Raw genomic sequence first — 15213 nt, 5'->3', positions numbered from 1 at the left:
GGTATTTGCAAAAAAGGAAAATCTTAAGAAATGAACATCTGCCATCTTCTTCACTCCTGCCTATGTTGTGCCTCAATTACAGAGCTTGCTTTCATCCCACTCTATGGAGAGAACAAGGACGTCTGCACTTGTATCTTAATGAGCTTTAGGACTCCATATACATTATAAAACTCTCAGAGACCAGTCTCAGCAAACACGGGTGGCGCCGCTGATCAACAGCACATGGAAATGTAAACTTTAATGTATTTACAAGCTTGTTTAAAAGACTGAAGAAAAACAGTGCTTTATATTGCTGGGATTTTGAGAAGGCGGGTTTAAGAGATTTGGACCAGCTAACGAGTTCAAGCAACATCCTTCACCATTAGATCCAGCGTTTCCCCCACCAGCAGTTTCCAGACAGAGGTGGCAAAACCGTTTTACCACACTGCATCTATCTCTTGCCCCAGCACCTTCCTCAGCCACGTGGAGTGGCTCTGGGCCTTTTATCCCTCCTTTCAGCTCTCACTCCTGAGGTTCCAGGACAGAGAATTCCAAGTCAGTAAAATTTGGGCTGGGAAACACTGGCTGGAACTATCAAGACTCTATGTAACTGTTGTCCATTCACAAAGTATTATCTACACTAAATACAAAATACCTTTTCCCCCACATTTTAACTGATGCTTGCTTTAGATCAACTCCCTTTGTTTGGACAAGAAAGGAATCCTCTCTCCCTGTGAACGCAATCCAGAATCTATTAAGAAAAATCAACCTTTTCTATGCAGTTTAATAAAAGGAAGGAAACCCCACCAAATACATTTCAGGTTGAAAGAGAAGCAAAAAATTTCCATTACAAGTAATTGTGTGAGTAACCTTGATTCCCAGGGAATAAAGTTTTAAATGCTGGTACATTTTTGCAAGTTGCAGCATCACTCAAGGTACCTTAAGGACTAGCAAAGCCTATTCAATAAGGAAGCATCCTGGTTCTAGCTTAGTTTAAAACAAAGTGACAGGACACCAACTGTGACTATAAAACAGATAAAAAGAATTCTTTAAAAAGGCATGGAGGGCTTCCCTGGTAGTGCAGTGGTTGAGAGTCCGCCTAAAAAAAAAAAAAAAAAAAAAAAGGCATGGAAATATATGCCTTTTCTGACCAGTTTCAAAAATTGCCAGATTATGATCTATAAGAAATAGCTGATAAAAATCATACCGAAATCTCATCTAAAAAACTACACTGTCAGGGGGAGGAAGAGGAGGGACTTTAAAAAATGTTTATTGCCAAAGTTAACTTGCTATGAGAAAAGTTAAAAAATCATTTAGATCTAATAAACCACACAGCAGCATAAAATGGGCATTTTTGAAGACTCTGAAAAATACTAAAAGCTGATTTTTTTCAAAGGGGGGAAACACGAGTACTTTTTACCATGGCAGTGTTATCTGTCACCATGACATGCATCACATGTGTTACACATTCACAAAAGTCAACCAAATAAGAGAACTGCCTGTCTGAATCTGCAGCCAGATATAGTGCAATTGCCTGGCAGCCTGTACTTGCCCCAGCACAAGTCTGTAGAGATCAATACATAAAGTAGTAAAACTAATAAAACTCTGTAAAACTTTCAAAAATTAATGCTCGTTGAAGGCATTTACAGTGGCGAAGTCAGAAATCTCCATTAAAAAGCCTATTGACCCACACAATTAAATAGTTACACTGAACTGAAGTAGATTGGTTTTTCTCTCCCGTTTATGCATATACCCCACTCGACGAATACAGAAAAAAGGAATAAGCTTCTCTTGTAAGACTAGAGGGATGCGGTGAACACCACAGCTAGCAAAATAGTCCATAGACAACTTTCTCATAAAGTCCTTTAGAAAGTTCAGGCTGATTAGCCTTTGCATGATGAGGTAAAAATTCAGTCCAGTGCATCAGAAAAGATAATCAATGAGTATCTATTACTTTAAAAAAAATGGCTCAATTTTGTTGATGCATCAGACAGTGCTGCGAAGTATAGATTCAGTGCAACTATTCTGAGTTGCTGGTAGAGGACCACCTGAAGTCAACTTGGCTCTCTCTAGAGGCAGTAGGCATTTGAAACATTTTGAGCCTGCATGGGGTGCCAAACTGGTTGAGTTCTTTTTCTGAGACTCTCAGGCAAAATACATCGTGTGCTGGGTATCATGGTGGATCTGCACAGCTTTAGCCAAGGCCTGAGGATCTCGGCCATTGCTCTGTCCTGACACATGACTGCCTTCCGCACTGTGAAGAAAAGAAAGCAGAAAAAACAAGAGTAACAAAAGACCACTTCAAACTCCACGTTTCAAGTAGCACGAATAGTACTAGATTCAAGACCTTGGGCTCAAGGTGTGGCTCCTTAAATAATTTGTAACGTCTCTCTAAACATCAGTTTGCTCAACTGAAAATGCAATCTAACTTATTTAATGGGCTGCTGCAATTAATTAGAATAATGTCTGCAAAGACCCAAATCTTCAACAGTGCCTACACAAGGACTTCCATGTGTCTGCTATGTCTGGTTAATGTCTACTTGTCCTTTAGCCTTCAATCAAATGTCATTTCCCCCAAAGAAATCTTCCCTGATTCTGAAGTTCAGGTCAGAGCCACCTGGAATATACTTTCTCAGAATCCTCTACATTTATTTTATTTGAAAGGTTATTATTTGGATAATTATTTATTTCCCTTACTGGGATGTAACCTCCAAGAAAGCAGCAACTTTGTCTGTCTTACTCACCACTAAATCCCTAGTGCCTGCCACATAGCATTGCCTCAATAACCATTTGTTGAATGGATGAATGAATGAATGTGCCCACCACAGTGCTGGAACATAACAGATACTCAGCAAATGTTACTATGCCACCAGCCTTTCTCGTCTTCCCCTCACTAGCTATATGACCCTGGACAAGTAACAACTCCTCTGAACTTGATCTTTTAGGGTAACAGTAACAACTTCGGAACATACCTTTTAAGGGCACCATGTGATAAAAGGCTTAGTAAATGGGAAATCACCATCCCTCTTCTGACTTCTCTACTTAAATTATTATTACCCTTATCATCTAGGCTCAAAATCTTAGTCATTTTTTACTTCATCCCCTTCTCTGTCACTCACATCCAATTAACTGTTGAGTAATGTCTATTTTATCCCAGGATTAGCCTTTTACGTTAAACAAAGGTAATCTTGCTCTAACATATTCTTCCAGCTTCATGCCTGCTATTCCCCTTTCAAATGCTCCAACCAAAGAAAACTTGCTATTGTTCAAACATGTCACTTGTCTTCTCTTCTTCATGTCCATTATTCCCTCTGCCTGGAAAATTCTTTTCTCTTCTTTGTAGAGCCAAATCCTACCCATCCAGCTATGAAATCTCTAACAGACTTTCCTCTGATGTCCAATTGCACTTTCATCTATACTGCTATGGGCTAATTGTCAGTTTTATGTTTGCCTGTATTGTATCCCATACTGAAGCATAAAATCCCAGGAAACATGTCTTCCTCAACTTACAGTTTTTAGTACCTAGTACAGTGTTGGGCACACAGGCAATACCTAGTAAATGTGTTGAATGAATATGTATATTACAGAATGGAAGGTACAAAGCCACAGCTGGGCATTTTCCATCATAGCGTACTTTCAACCCGTACAGAAATAGACTTGTAGTGGAATGTCTACTATTTAGCAGCTGAATTCGGACTTGGGGAAGAGCCCAGAAACTGCTACACTTCACAGATGGTCATTTGGAAAAAAAAAATTTAACGCAGAAAGCTTGTTTAGTTATTTAATAGTAGCTCAATAACAGGTCAATATGTCTGATTCTCCTGAGATCCTTATTTGGGGGTGAGAATGGTCTGGTACCCTACCTGTTCCCGACACAAACCCAGGTTCCCTCTGATACATCCTCCAAGATTGTACTGAAAGTAAAGTGAACTGGTCAGGACTTCCCCCTTGCATGAAGTGGAATCCACAGGCCTGTGACTGCTCTGACTGGAGCCAGGGCACTGGGCTGGACATCTTTTGAGGCTGCTTAGGACCTGAGCAGAACTGAAATGCATTTGGCTCTATGGGAAATCCACAGGCAGTTTCAAATGAGACTGCTTTTTGGGGCAGACTTTAGACACATCATACAAGTATGAACAAGCCTGGGCAATTTTTGGACCAAAAGTCACATTATCAGCTCTTAAAGGCACATGCAATTTTATCTGCTCCTTGAAATGTAAACCCTAAAAGGAAGTTTAACTCTTCCTAAAGGTTTTCTATAGTAGCTCATTTTTTTTTAATATGCTGCTAACACAGACAGAAAGATTTTATTTGCCTGAGAAACTTGCCTGTCATGATCTTTATCCACCAGATGATACCTTGCTCTGAATGCTACAAGGCGGGCATAATAGGCAGGGGCTGGAATAGAGACTGAGCGTGTACACCGCACATAGGTATGACATAGCTGGTAAGTTAGTAACTGGAGCTCATCTGCGGTGAAGCAGTTGTCATCCCACAAGACCTGGTAATGTGAAGGACGGCTGGTTCCCTGGAGAAAGAGTTTTATGATTAATGTCTCTGACATGGGTTGACGACCTGAGAGAATTGAAACCTACTTAAATTCAGAAATATTCCTGTCTAGCACACCTGCAAGCAGATACCTAGACCAAAAGATAACAGTTCTAGGATACAAGCATTAACAAAGTTATGTACAGTGTTTAATAACAAGTCTACTCAAGCTAGTTGCTGAATTTGCAAACACCTCCCTATCAAATCAAAGACCTGGACCAGCTTCCAAATTACCTGAATTCCTGCATGACTACAGAGGTAAAAGTCAAACTCAGATGGATGTGTGATGGTGCTATCCACGGTAGTGCCTGCTGGTACATTGCCACTTTTCCCCACCTTAAAAAAAAAAAAAAAAAAAAGTGTCATTAGTCATCAAAGTGCTAAATTGAGCTCAAGCCATTAGTAACAAGTTAGTATACTGCTCTTAAGGGAACTCTTGAAAATCAGTTTAATTCAAGATGTTGAATTTTCTGTAACTTTCCGTTAGCCCAACTATTTCAACCTTATTTTCTCAAATATACTCCACTGATTCTCTAAGGGAATCCAGACAAAGAATTATTTTACCTGTGGCTTTGGGCTACATTATCGTCATCTATTTTACAGATGACACTTCAGTGTGTTCACAGAGGGGGGAAAAAAAGACATTTAAGATGGATAAGCTTCCTGAGGGGAAAAAAAAATCAGTTTTATTCCTTATTTGGAGTAAAAAAAAAAAAACAACCTACAACTTTCAATAAAAGTTAAGATGAAGGGGCTTCCCTGGTGGCGCAGTGGTTGAGAGTCCGCCTGCCGATGCAGGGGACACGGGTTCGTGCCCCGGTCCGGGAGGATCCCACATGCTGCGGAGCAGCTGGGCCCGTGAGCCATGGCCGCTGAGCCTGCGCGTCCGCAACGGGAGAGGCCACAACAGTGAGAGGCCCGCATACCACAAAAAAAAAAAAAAAAAGTTAAGATGAAGGAATCTGTGAACTGGTTCACCAGGTTCAACAAAATTAATACTTTTACAGGATCAATAAAAGAATTCACTGGCACATGTATTGTCAGGAAGAGTGCATTGAAATGAGAGTTAGGAAAGCCACAGTTTCTGTTCTAAGCCCAGCCTTGTAACTACATACCTTGAACAAAGCCTCAATCTAATCATCCATAAAATTAGGTGATGATCTCTGATACTTTTAAAATTCTAAAGTTCTTCTATAGCCAAATTCTAAAATCAAACTTCTAGAAAAGCAGAGAGGAGAACTTCAAGGAAAGGAATTAAATCTTGCTATTTGGTCAGTTTTCATCCACTTCTGCTGTACACGTGGGTTCCACACGAGGTAGTACATTTAGCATATTGGCACAAATTTGATGGGAATTTATTTGGCTCCATTCTAACTATTGTTAACTTCAGCTGAAGATCATGCCCCAATGCATATAATAACAACATACATGAGTATAGAAAAGTCTCATTCCATGAAATTCATATGTGACCTGGGGTACTTAGCTGGACAAGAGGAAATGTAACTGAGCTACAATCATTCTAGTATTGTTTCCCAAAGTGTATGCTTTAGAAATATTAGTTCTGCAGGATGTGTTTAGGTGTTTTATGGTCAAATAAATTTGAGTGATATGGGGTTAAACCACAGTTGAAAGGTTTTTCTATTGTATGACTTCTCAGAACCTTTATCTGGTAATGTATAATCTTTAAGAGGGAGATGGAGTATACAGCATTTCCCAAACTTATTTGACCATAGAATCCCTTTTTAAAAATCTCTTGGAATCTACAGATGAGAACCTAAAGAGGTGCTGCCCTGGGGAAAAGGGGGTCCAGGCATGTTCATTTCAATAATTATTGCTTGAGCACCATGTGCAAGGCTCTGCAACAGATGTTGGGGATGAGAGACAGAGTCACAGAGAGAACTAAAGAACCTGCCCTCCTGCTCTTCATGAAAGTCACAGGCAATGCACTGCAATGCAATGTACTAAGGGCCTTATGGAAGGCACTGGGAAAAGCTGGTGGGAGGAAATGGTTGAGCCACGCCTTATAGGATAAGTACAGGTTGGATGCAGGCGATAGAATGAAAATGGAAACATTCCAATACCCCTTGCAGTCAGGAATGGATAAACAAACTGTGGTTCATCTACATCACAAAATACTACTCAGCAGTAAAAAAGGAACAAACTACTGATACACACAATAACGTGGATGAATCTCAAATGCATTATGCTAAGTAAAAGAAGCCAGACCAAAGGCTATGACTTCTTTTCATATGACATACCGGGAAAAGAATATACATCAGTGGTTGTCAGGGGCTGTAGGTAAGGGAAAGGGTTGACTACAAAAGGGCATAAGAGAGTTTTTATGTGTGACAGAATCATTCTAAATATTAAGGTGGTAGTTTTACACAACTGTATGCATTTGTCAAGACACGCAGAACAGTGTGCTAAAAACAGTGAATTTTACTGTGTCTATGTTATATCTTATTATAAAAATAATGGGGAAAAAAAGGTGGGATGGATGTGGTCATTCCAGGGATAAAAATACACAATGTATATGGGAAATGGAAACAGTCACATTGCTAATGGAAGGTGTATGGGGGCATGGTGAAAGAGATCAAACTAAATGTGCTTTGGCTACCGTGGGAAAACACTGAGCACCATAAGGAAGCATCTGGTAGGCAACAGGGTTAACATGAAGATTTTTGAGCAGTGGAGTGGCAGGATAAGATCTGTATTTTAAAAACCTAGCCCTCAGAGTGGCCATCATCAAAAAATCTACAAACAATAAATGCTGGAGAGGGTGTGGAGAAAAGGGAACCCTCTTGCACTGTTGGTGGGAATGTAAATTGATACAGCCACTGTGGAGAACAGTATGGAGGTTCCTTAAAAAACTACAAATAGAACTACCATACGACCCAGGAATCCCACTACTGGGCATACACCCTGAGAAAACCATAATTCAAAAAGACACATGTACCACAATGTTCATTGCAGCTCTATTTACAATAGCCCGGAGATGGAAACAACCTAAGTGTCCATCATCGGATGAATGGATAAATTAGATGTGGCACATATATACAATGGAATATTACTCAGCCATAAAAAGAAACAAAATTGAGCTATTTGTAATGAGGTGGATAGACCTAGAGTCTGTCATACAGAGTGAAGTAATCAGAAAGAGAGAGACAAGTACCGTATGCTAACACATATATATGGAATTTAAGAAAAAAAGATGTCATGAAGAACCTAGGGGTAAGACAGGAACAAAGACACAGACCTACTAGAGAATGGACTTGAGGATATGGGGAGGGGGAAGGGTAAGCTGTGACAAAGTGAGAGAGTGGCATGGACATATATACACTACCAAACGTAAGGCAGATAGCTAGTGGGAAGCGGCTGCATAGCACAGGGAGATCAGCTCGGTGCTTTGTGACCGCCTGGAGAGGTGGGATAGGAAGGGTGGGAGGAAGGGAGACGCAAGAGGGAAAAAAAAAAAAAAAGAAAGATCTAATTTAAAACAAACAAACAAACAAACAAAACCTAGCCCTGACAGTAGGTGGAGGATGCATTTGTGAAGGAGGAATGGAGACAGGGAGACTGCTAGGAGTCTCCTGCAATACTGAAGAGTTCTGCCTAGGGCAGATGGAACACACAAGACGAAGAGTTGAGCCAAGAGATTTCAGGGCAGAACACAGAGAATTGTTTGACCCACTGAACACGGGAAGTGGGGACAGGAGGAGAGGAGAAGAATTTAAAGACAACTCCAAGGTTTCTCACTTGGCTGACTAATATATAGTGATGCCAAGCAATAGAATAGTAAATTTAGGGGAGGAATAGCTTTTAGATGCAGATAAAACAATAAGGAGAAGGTTTAGATGTGCTTTGCTTGAAATGCCTGTGGTAGATTGTATCACTGGTGCCAAATATTCCCATGCCCCTCCCTGGGGGAGGATTATACATCCCTACCCAATTAACTCAGAAGTGGCCATGTAACTTCCTTTGGCTAATAAAATGTGATGTGAAATGTGCTACTTCTGGGCAGAAGCTTTAACAGCCAGCATATGGCTTGTCATGTATCTTTTTTCCCCTCTACTACAATGACTGGTGAAGTTCCAGACAGATGCTTCTTCTCTGTCAGCCTAGGTTCCAAAGGGAGGACAGCGAGGTCCCAGCCGTAACAGTGCCACAATGAATGTGTAATGTGAACAAGAAATAAATCTTAGCAAGCCACTAAGACTTTGGAGTCTTTTGTTACCACAGCACAGCCTAGCCTATCTTGCCTGATACAATGCCTACAGAGCATCTAAGTAAACTGGTAGACAGTTAGAAGTGCAGATCAGGAGCTGCATAGAAAATCCGGGGCTGGAAATACAGATTTAGGAATCTATAAGCAAGTAAGTGAATCTGGAAAAGTAGGTGAGACTAAGGGAGTTGAAATTGAGAAGAGAAGAGAGAAATATGAAATGCCAGGAAGCATCAATGTTTAATGGACAGAGGAAGAAGAGGCGTCAAAGAAAGCCTAATTACAGAGGTAGGTAGTGAGCCTGGAAAATCATATTGCTAAGGCCAAAGAAGGCAAACATCCATACGTGCTTCAAAGAGGTCAGTGTGGGAATTTGACAAGATATCGCTGGATTCAAAATGAGCAAGTCATTGAGAGAACGACCTCAGTGGAGTCAGTGAAATAAAAGCCAGGCAACAGAGAACGGAAGTATTATGTGAGAAGATACAAAAAGAAAATCAAGTCTTTTTTTCCTATAAGTTTGGTCATGAAAGGGAGGAAAGAAAAAATGGCAGGTAGATTGAGGGAGAAGGGAAGTTTTGAGGAAGACTGAGGAAGAGTTGAGAAACTTTAAAAGGTGAGGAGAGGGAAGCAACGGCATGGGGAAAACTGAAATTTTGAAAAAAAATGCATAATTGATGAAGTGAGGCTCTAAAGAAGACAGAAAGCATTAAAAGCAAAAGCATAGGTGGAGGGAAAGAAAGCATAGGTGGAGAGATTAGCCTCTGAGATTCAAGGAAGAAGATAAGAAAACACAGATTTAGCTAAATTTGAAAGTAAAGGGGAGGAAGCTGAGAAAATTCATGCCTTCTCTATTTTGTTTTCTGGAGGAAACAGAAGGTTATTCTATTGTTGGCAATGTAAATTGTTGGCAACGAATGCTTCATGGATGGGGTTGGGGACTTGAGAAGAGTATAAAGGTTTAGAACAGATGTTATGGGGAATACGATAAATGAAAAGAAATTGCAGCATCAAAGGCCTGGCTGAGATTTGCTGTCAAGAACTTGTATTATGGTTCATTATTAAATAAATGACTTTTTTCCTCAGCAACCTCAATCAGCCTAAGACTAGCAGCAAAAGAAATGGGCAAGTACACTAATTCAGAGTTGGAGACTGGCAAGAGGCATGTTTAGAGAATTGAAGATGCTGGTGTCAGGGGTGCAAAGTAGACCAAGGATTGGGACTGTCAATCTTCAAAGGTCAGGAGTGACACTGGATGGTCAAGAACAAAGCTATGAGATAGCTTGGGGGTTTAGAAAGAGAGTCCAGGTCCTAAAGTTACATGAATAGCAAGTCAACAGCGGGATGGAGTGTGACTGTGCAGTTAGGGAGGGGATGGCAGGATGTTTTGTGCCCAGAGCTTGGTTAAGAGCTCAGAGAATTTGAATTAGCAGAATTTAAGAAGTATTACCAAGTCAGAGTTTGGCAATTTGGAAGACAGTATTTTGAATCTGAGCTGATTGGTGGACCTGTGGCCCAAGGGTAAAACCTTAGTTCTCTAATGATTCAGAAAACAAGAAGAAACAGCTCAGCCTTGGATTAGAGACAGAAACTCTAATGTGGGAGCATGTGGGACTTCCCTGGTGGTGCAGTGGTTAAGAATCTGCCTGCCAATGCAGGGGACACAGGTTTGAGCCCTAGTCCAGGAAGATCCCACTTGCTGCGGAGCAACTAAGCCTGTGCGCCACAACTACTGAAGTCCGCGCACCTAGACCTCCTGTTCCGCAGCAAGAGAAGCCACGGCAATGAGAAGCCCGCGCACTGCCACGAAGAGTAGCCCCCGCTCACCGCAACTAGAGAAAAGCCGCGTGCAGCAACAAAGACCCAACGCAGCCAAAAAGTAATTAATTAATTAATTAAAAAGAAAAATCTAATCCTTAAAAAAATAAAACAAACTAAGCGTGTACTAGAAAACAGTGGGAGTGACCCACAAGACGACAAGATCAGGAAACAGAAAGAACTGGTCTCTCTGGGAGTGGATCAGGGAGGGCCTGAAAAAGTTGAAGTAATGTCATAGAAAAGATCATAGAAGTAAAGCCATCCAACACCGTGTACCTAAAATTTACCTAGTTTACACATTAATATCAGATTATAAAAAGGTTACACAAAATGCCTTTTATCAAATGCTGGAAATTGTACCCCAAATTAACATTCATTTACTAAGTTAATCCTTAACAACAACCTTGTGAAATAGGTATTGTTCTTACCACACTTTACAGTTAGAACATTATGGCTTAGAGAAGTTAACCTGCCCATGGTTAGTAAACGTGACATCACAGGCATTCAAAGTGTGTACCCTAAGAATCCCCTGCACTGATGTAAAATCATTTGAAAGAGAAATTTTCTTTATACCCTAGAACCATGCCTTAGGCGCTGGTAGCAAAAAATAGCAAATGGCAATAAAGTCCAAGTAGTAAACCTTCCCTTTGGAGGTTTCCTGTATCACCATAGTGTACATAGCTTTTTTTAACTTCTCCCTCTAAAAACTCTAGAAACCAGTATTGCTGTCACATAAGAGAAATATTCAGTCTTGAAACCTGTATCATTCAAAATTGCTCATCTAAGCTCAATTGGAGTTAGCATGCTTATTAAATTATTATTAGGCACTTCTGCTTTAAAAAAAAAAAAAACTATATGTATGCCTACTCAAAAACACATTCACAGGACTTCCCTGGTGGTCCAGTCAGTAAGACGCTGCGCTCCCAATGCAGGGGGGCTGGGTTCGATCCCTGGACGGGGAACTAGATCCTGCATGCATGTGCAACTAAGCGTTTGCATGCTGCAGTGAAGATCCTGCATGCCGCAACAAAGACCCGGCACAGCCAAAATAAATAAATAAATATTTTTTAAAAACCGAAAACATAGTCACTTGCATCAGATAATAAAGCTTATCCTATGTGTTCTTACCCTCTCTGTTTTATCTGCACAGAAGAGTCGTGTGTGATGTCTTTTCTGCACCACAATATAGGTTATTCCTGGCCGGTAATCTTCTTCCAAACTAATACATGCTTTTCGAATTGCTATTAGTTCTGGCCAAGCTACCTAGGAGTTAGAAATAAAATGATGTATAATTGAGAACTTGCCAATCTCTCAGGCATCGCTCAGATCTGATGTACTTGGAGTGGCAGATGGGAGGAAACTCCATCAGATACCTAGAAGCCCCAGAAGGCAACTATGGGATTAAGAGAGTACCTGTTTCATCTGTCCCTCGGATACCCCTCCACGGTAATAGATGATCCGAGTGGGTTTGAAGCGTGTGGATTTGTAGAACTGGATCAGCAGCTCTCGAACCATGTTAGTAAGGTCCTGGATTACCTCCTGACTATAGAGGAGCTCCTGGGAGATCTCCTGGCGGGACGTCTGCACCCGAACAGTGGCACAGTACCGGCTGGGGTGGCCGTCCATACTGCCAACGACAGCAGCAATGGAAGGCTTCTTCCCATCCCCTGCTGGGGGGTGCGTGACATCCGCTCCCAGGAAGATGACAGGCTGCTGGAACACCGAGGGCCTGCTCAGATTTAAGGAGACATTGCCACTCAGACATATGGATGAAAATGTTTTCGTTTAGCAAGATCACCAGACATAATCACAGGCATAATCTTATGAGAATAAAGACGTGCCCGTTGGGAGAGAACTCTAATGCCCACTGAGTATCTGTGCCACCCAGTACAATGAATCTGAACTGACTAAAGAAGACAACATGGTTCTTCTGCAATAGTGGGAAGGGTAGAGTCCAGAAGAGGACCCAACCCAAATTTAACAAAATCTCTATGTGTAAAGGGAAAACTTTCCCAGAACAGGCTTTCTTGGGATCCCGGGATTTCTACAATGGATACCGAATACATGGAACTGGGACAAACCCCCCAGTATATGAGACTTAGGGAAGAGAATAAAGTCTATCTCCTTCCCTATTTTATTTTCTCCATGTATTTATCACTTTTACCACATATTTTACTTATTTATTTTATTTATTGTATACACACACACACATACACACACGAATGTAAGCTCCACGAAGGCAGGAATTTTGTTTTGCTTTGTCTTGTTCACTGCTGTATCCCTAGTGCCTAAAACACTGCCTTGCTCACAGTTGGCACTCAACTAATATTTGCTAAAATAATGAATTCATTTATTTGGTACTAATTTATCTATGGAATTAAGGAGAAAAATATCATGCATATATTACTTCTCTGGTATATTCTTTTTTTTTTTCAGCGGCACGCGGGCCTCTCACTGTTGTGGCCTCTCCCGCTGCGGAGCACAGGCTCCGGACGCGCAGGCTCAGCGGTCATGGCTCCCGGGCCCAGCCGCTCCGCGGCATGTGGGATCTTCCCGGACCGGGACACGAACCCGTGTCCCCTGCATCGGCAGGCGGACTCTCAACCACTGCGCCACCAAGGAAGCCCGACTTTTAAAGTATATCTAGGAGGCATCCCAAATCTGACAATCTCATGTAATAGGTACTAAAGATGAGGTTCCATGTGGGCAGAGCCTGGGTTGTATTTCTCTCTATATATCATCATACAACATGGGTTTGGCATAGTAGGGTATAAGAGCAAATGTATATACATAAGATACATACACAGAACATAATAACAGCTTACATATATTATGTACCAACCACTGTGCTAAGGACTTTACACGTATGAATTCATTTAGTCCTCACAACAATTCTATGAGGGTACTACAATTATTATCTCAGATTTCCAGGTTTAAAAAATGAGATATAAGAGGATAAGGAACTTGCTCAAGATTACACAGTTAGGAAGTGATAAAGCTGGAATCCAAACCCAGGAAGCCTGACAAAAAGGTCTGTACTCTATGCCACTATGCTACATTGTTTGGGGTAAAATTAAATCATGCTTTAGGTTAACTTCCCCCATGGTCTGTATACCTCATCTACCAATGTTGCAGGAAGGATTTATTTACCTAGAAGTTTCATTCAAGGACAAAAATGAGAACTGTGATACAACTGTGTAAGAGTAAGGCACTCAAATTCACCTTCTTCTCAAGTATGAAAATGACTAATATCACAGACAAAATTTAACTTCCCAAATCACTTCCACATACAGGATTTCACATAAAAACATCGTAGAGTAGACAAGTCAGATATTATCTCAACAGACAAGGGAACTACAAATTAACAAGGAGCCGCCCAATCTAAGAAATGGGCAAAGGACTGAACAGGCCCATCACAAAAGAGGATGTCCACTTAGCCCATAAACATATGAAAATGTGCTTAACATGATTAGTCATCAGAGGATTGCAAATTAACACCATCATGAGATACTATTACCCCCGGCCAAAATGGCTAAAATTAAAAGGACTGATACCACCAAGTGTTGGCAAGAATATGAGCAACTAGAACTCTCAGTGGAAATATAAATTGGTACAACCACTTTGGAAAACTACAGGAGTCCCCCCTTACTGCAGAGGATGTGTTCCAAGATGCCCAATGGATGTACCAAATCCTATATCGACTGGTTTTCTTTCCTATACTAATGGATGGGTAGCATAAACAGCCTAAATACACTGGACAAAGGGATAATTCATGTCCAGGGCTGGATGGAGAGGAAGAGTTCGAGATTTCATCGGGCTACGCAGAATGGCATGCAATTTAAAACTTAAGAATTGGGACTTCCCTGGTGGTGCAGTGGTTAAGAATCCACCTGCCAATGCAGGGGACACGGGTTTGAACCCTGGTCCGGGAAGATCCCACATGCCGCGGAGCAACCAAGCCCATGTGCCACAACTACTGAGCCTGCGCTCTAGAGCCCACGAGCCACAACTACGGAGCCCACGTGCCACAACTACTGAAGCCCATGCACCTAGACCTCGTGTTCCACAAGAGAAGCCACCGCGATGAGAAGCCCGCACACCACAATGAAGAGTAGCCCCTGCTCGCCGCAACTAGAGAAAGCCCATGCTCAGCAATGAAGACCAAACTCAGCCAAAAATAAATAAATAAATAAATTACAACTGAACAATTGTTTATTTATGGAATTTTTCCACTTAATATTTTCGGACAGAGGTTGACTGCAGGTAACTGAAACCAGGGAAAGTGAAACTGCAGATAAGGGGGGACTACTGTATTTGATAGTATCTATCAATGCTAAATACATATATTTTCTGTAAGTCAGCAATTCCACACGTGCAAGAGAAAGAGTACTTAATTCCACCAAAAATGTAGAAGACTTCTATAATAAATGTATAAGAATATCTAAAATTTTGTAGTATATTCATAAAATGAAATAATACACAACAAAAAATAAACTTCTACTTAAAATAGCAACATGAATGAATCTCATAGACATGATATTCAGCAAAAGAAGACAGACACAAAATAGTATATACTGTATGGTTCCATTTATATGAAGTTCAAAAACAGGCAAAACTAGGGAACTCCCTGGCGGGCCAGTGGTTAG

The 15213-nt window shown here is 41.1% G+C and overlaps 1 protein-coding gene across 1 annotated transcript in view; it reads right to left on the bottom strand.

Moving 5' to 3' along the window:
- Positions 1-1114: 1114 nt before the first annotated feature.
- LOC112395515 (argonaute RISC component 4) overlaps positions 1115-15213 on the bottom strand; it is a 31297-nt gene continuing 17198 nt past the window's right edge. Inside the window, exons 13-17 of the mRNA XM_024738755.1 lie at positions 11981-12296; positions 11696-11830; positions 4762-4863; positions 4308-4507; positions 1115-2233 (exon numbers count right to left, since the gene is read on the bottom strand). Coding sequence (XP_024594523.1) covers positions 2125-2233; positions 4308-4507; positions 4762-4863; positions 11696-11830; positions 11981-12296 — 862 coding nt within the window. The 3' untranslated portion in view covers positions 1115-2124. The remainder of the gene's footprint in view (positions 2234-4307; positions 4508-4761; positions 4864-11695; positions 11831-11980; positions 12297-15213) is intronic.

This window comes from Neophocaena asiaeorientalis, unplaced genomic scaffold (genome assembly GCF_003031525.2).
Source record: "Neophocaena asiaeorientalis asiaeorientalis breed wild unplaced genomic scaffold, Neophocaena_asiaeorientalis_V1.1 scaffold106, whole genome shotgun sequence".
In the NCBI taxonomy this organism is placed as follows: Eukaryota; Metazoa; Chordata; class Mammalia; order Artiodactyla; family Phocoenidae; genus Neophocaena; species Neophocaena asiaeorientalis.
The sequence above is the reverse complement of the archived record's forward strand: the minus strand, read 5'-3'. Positions and strand labels throughout refer to the sequence as shown.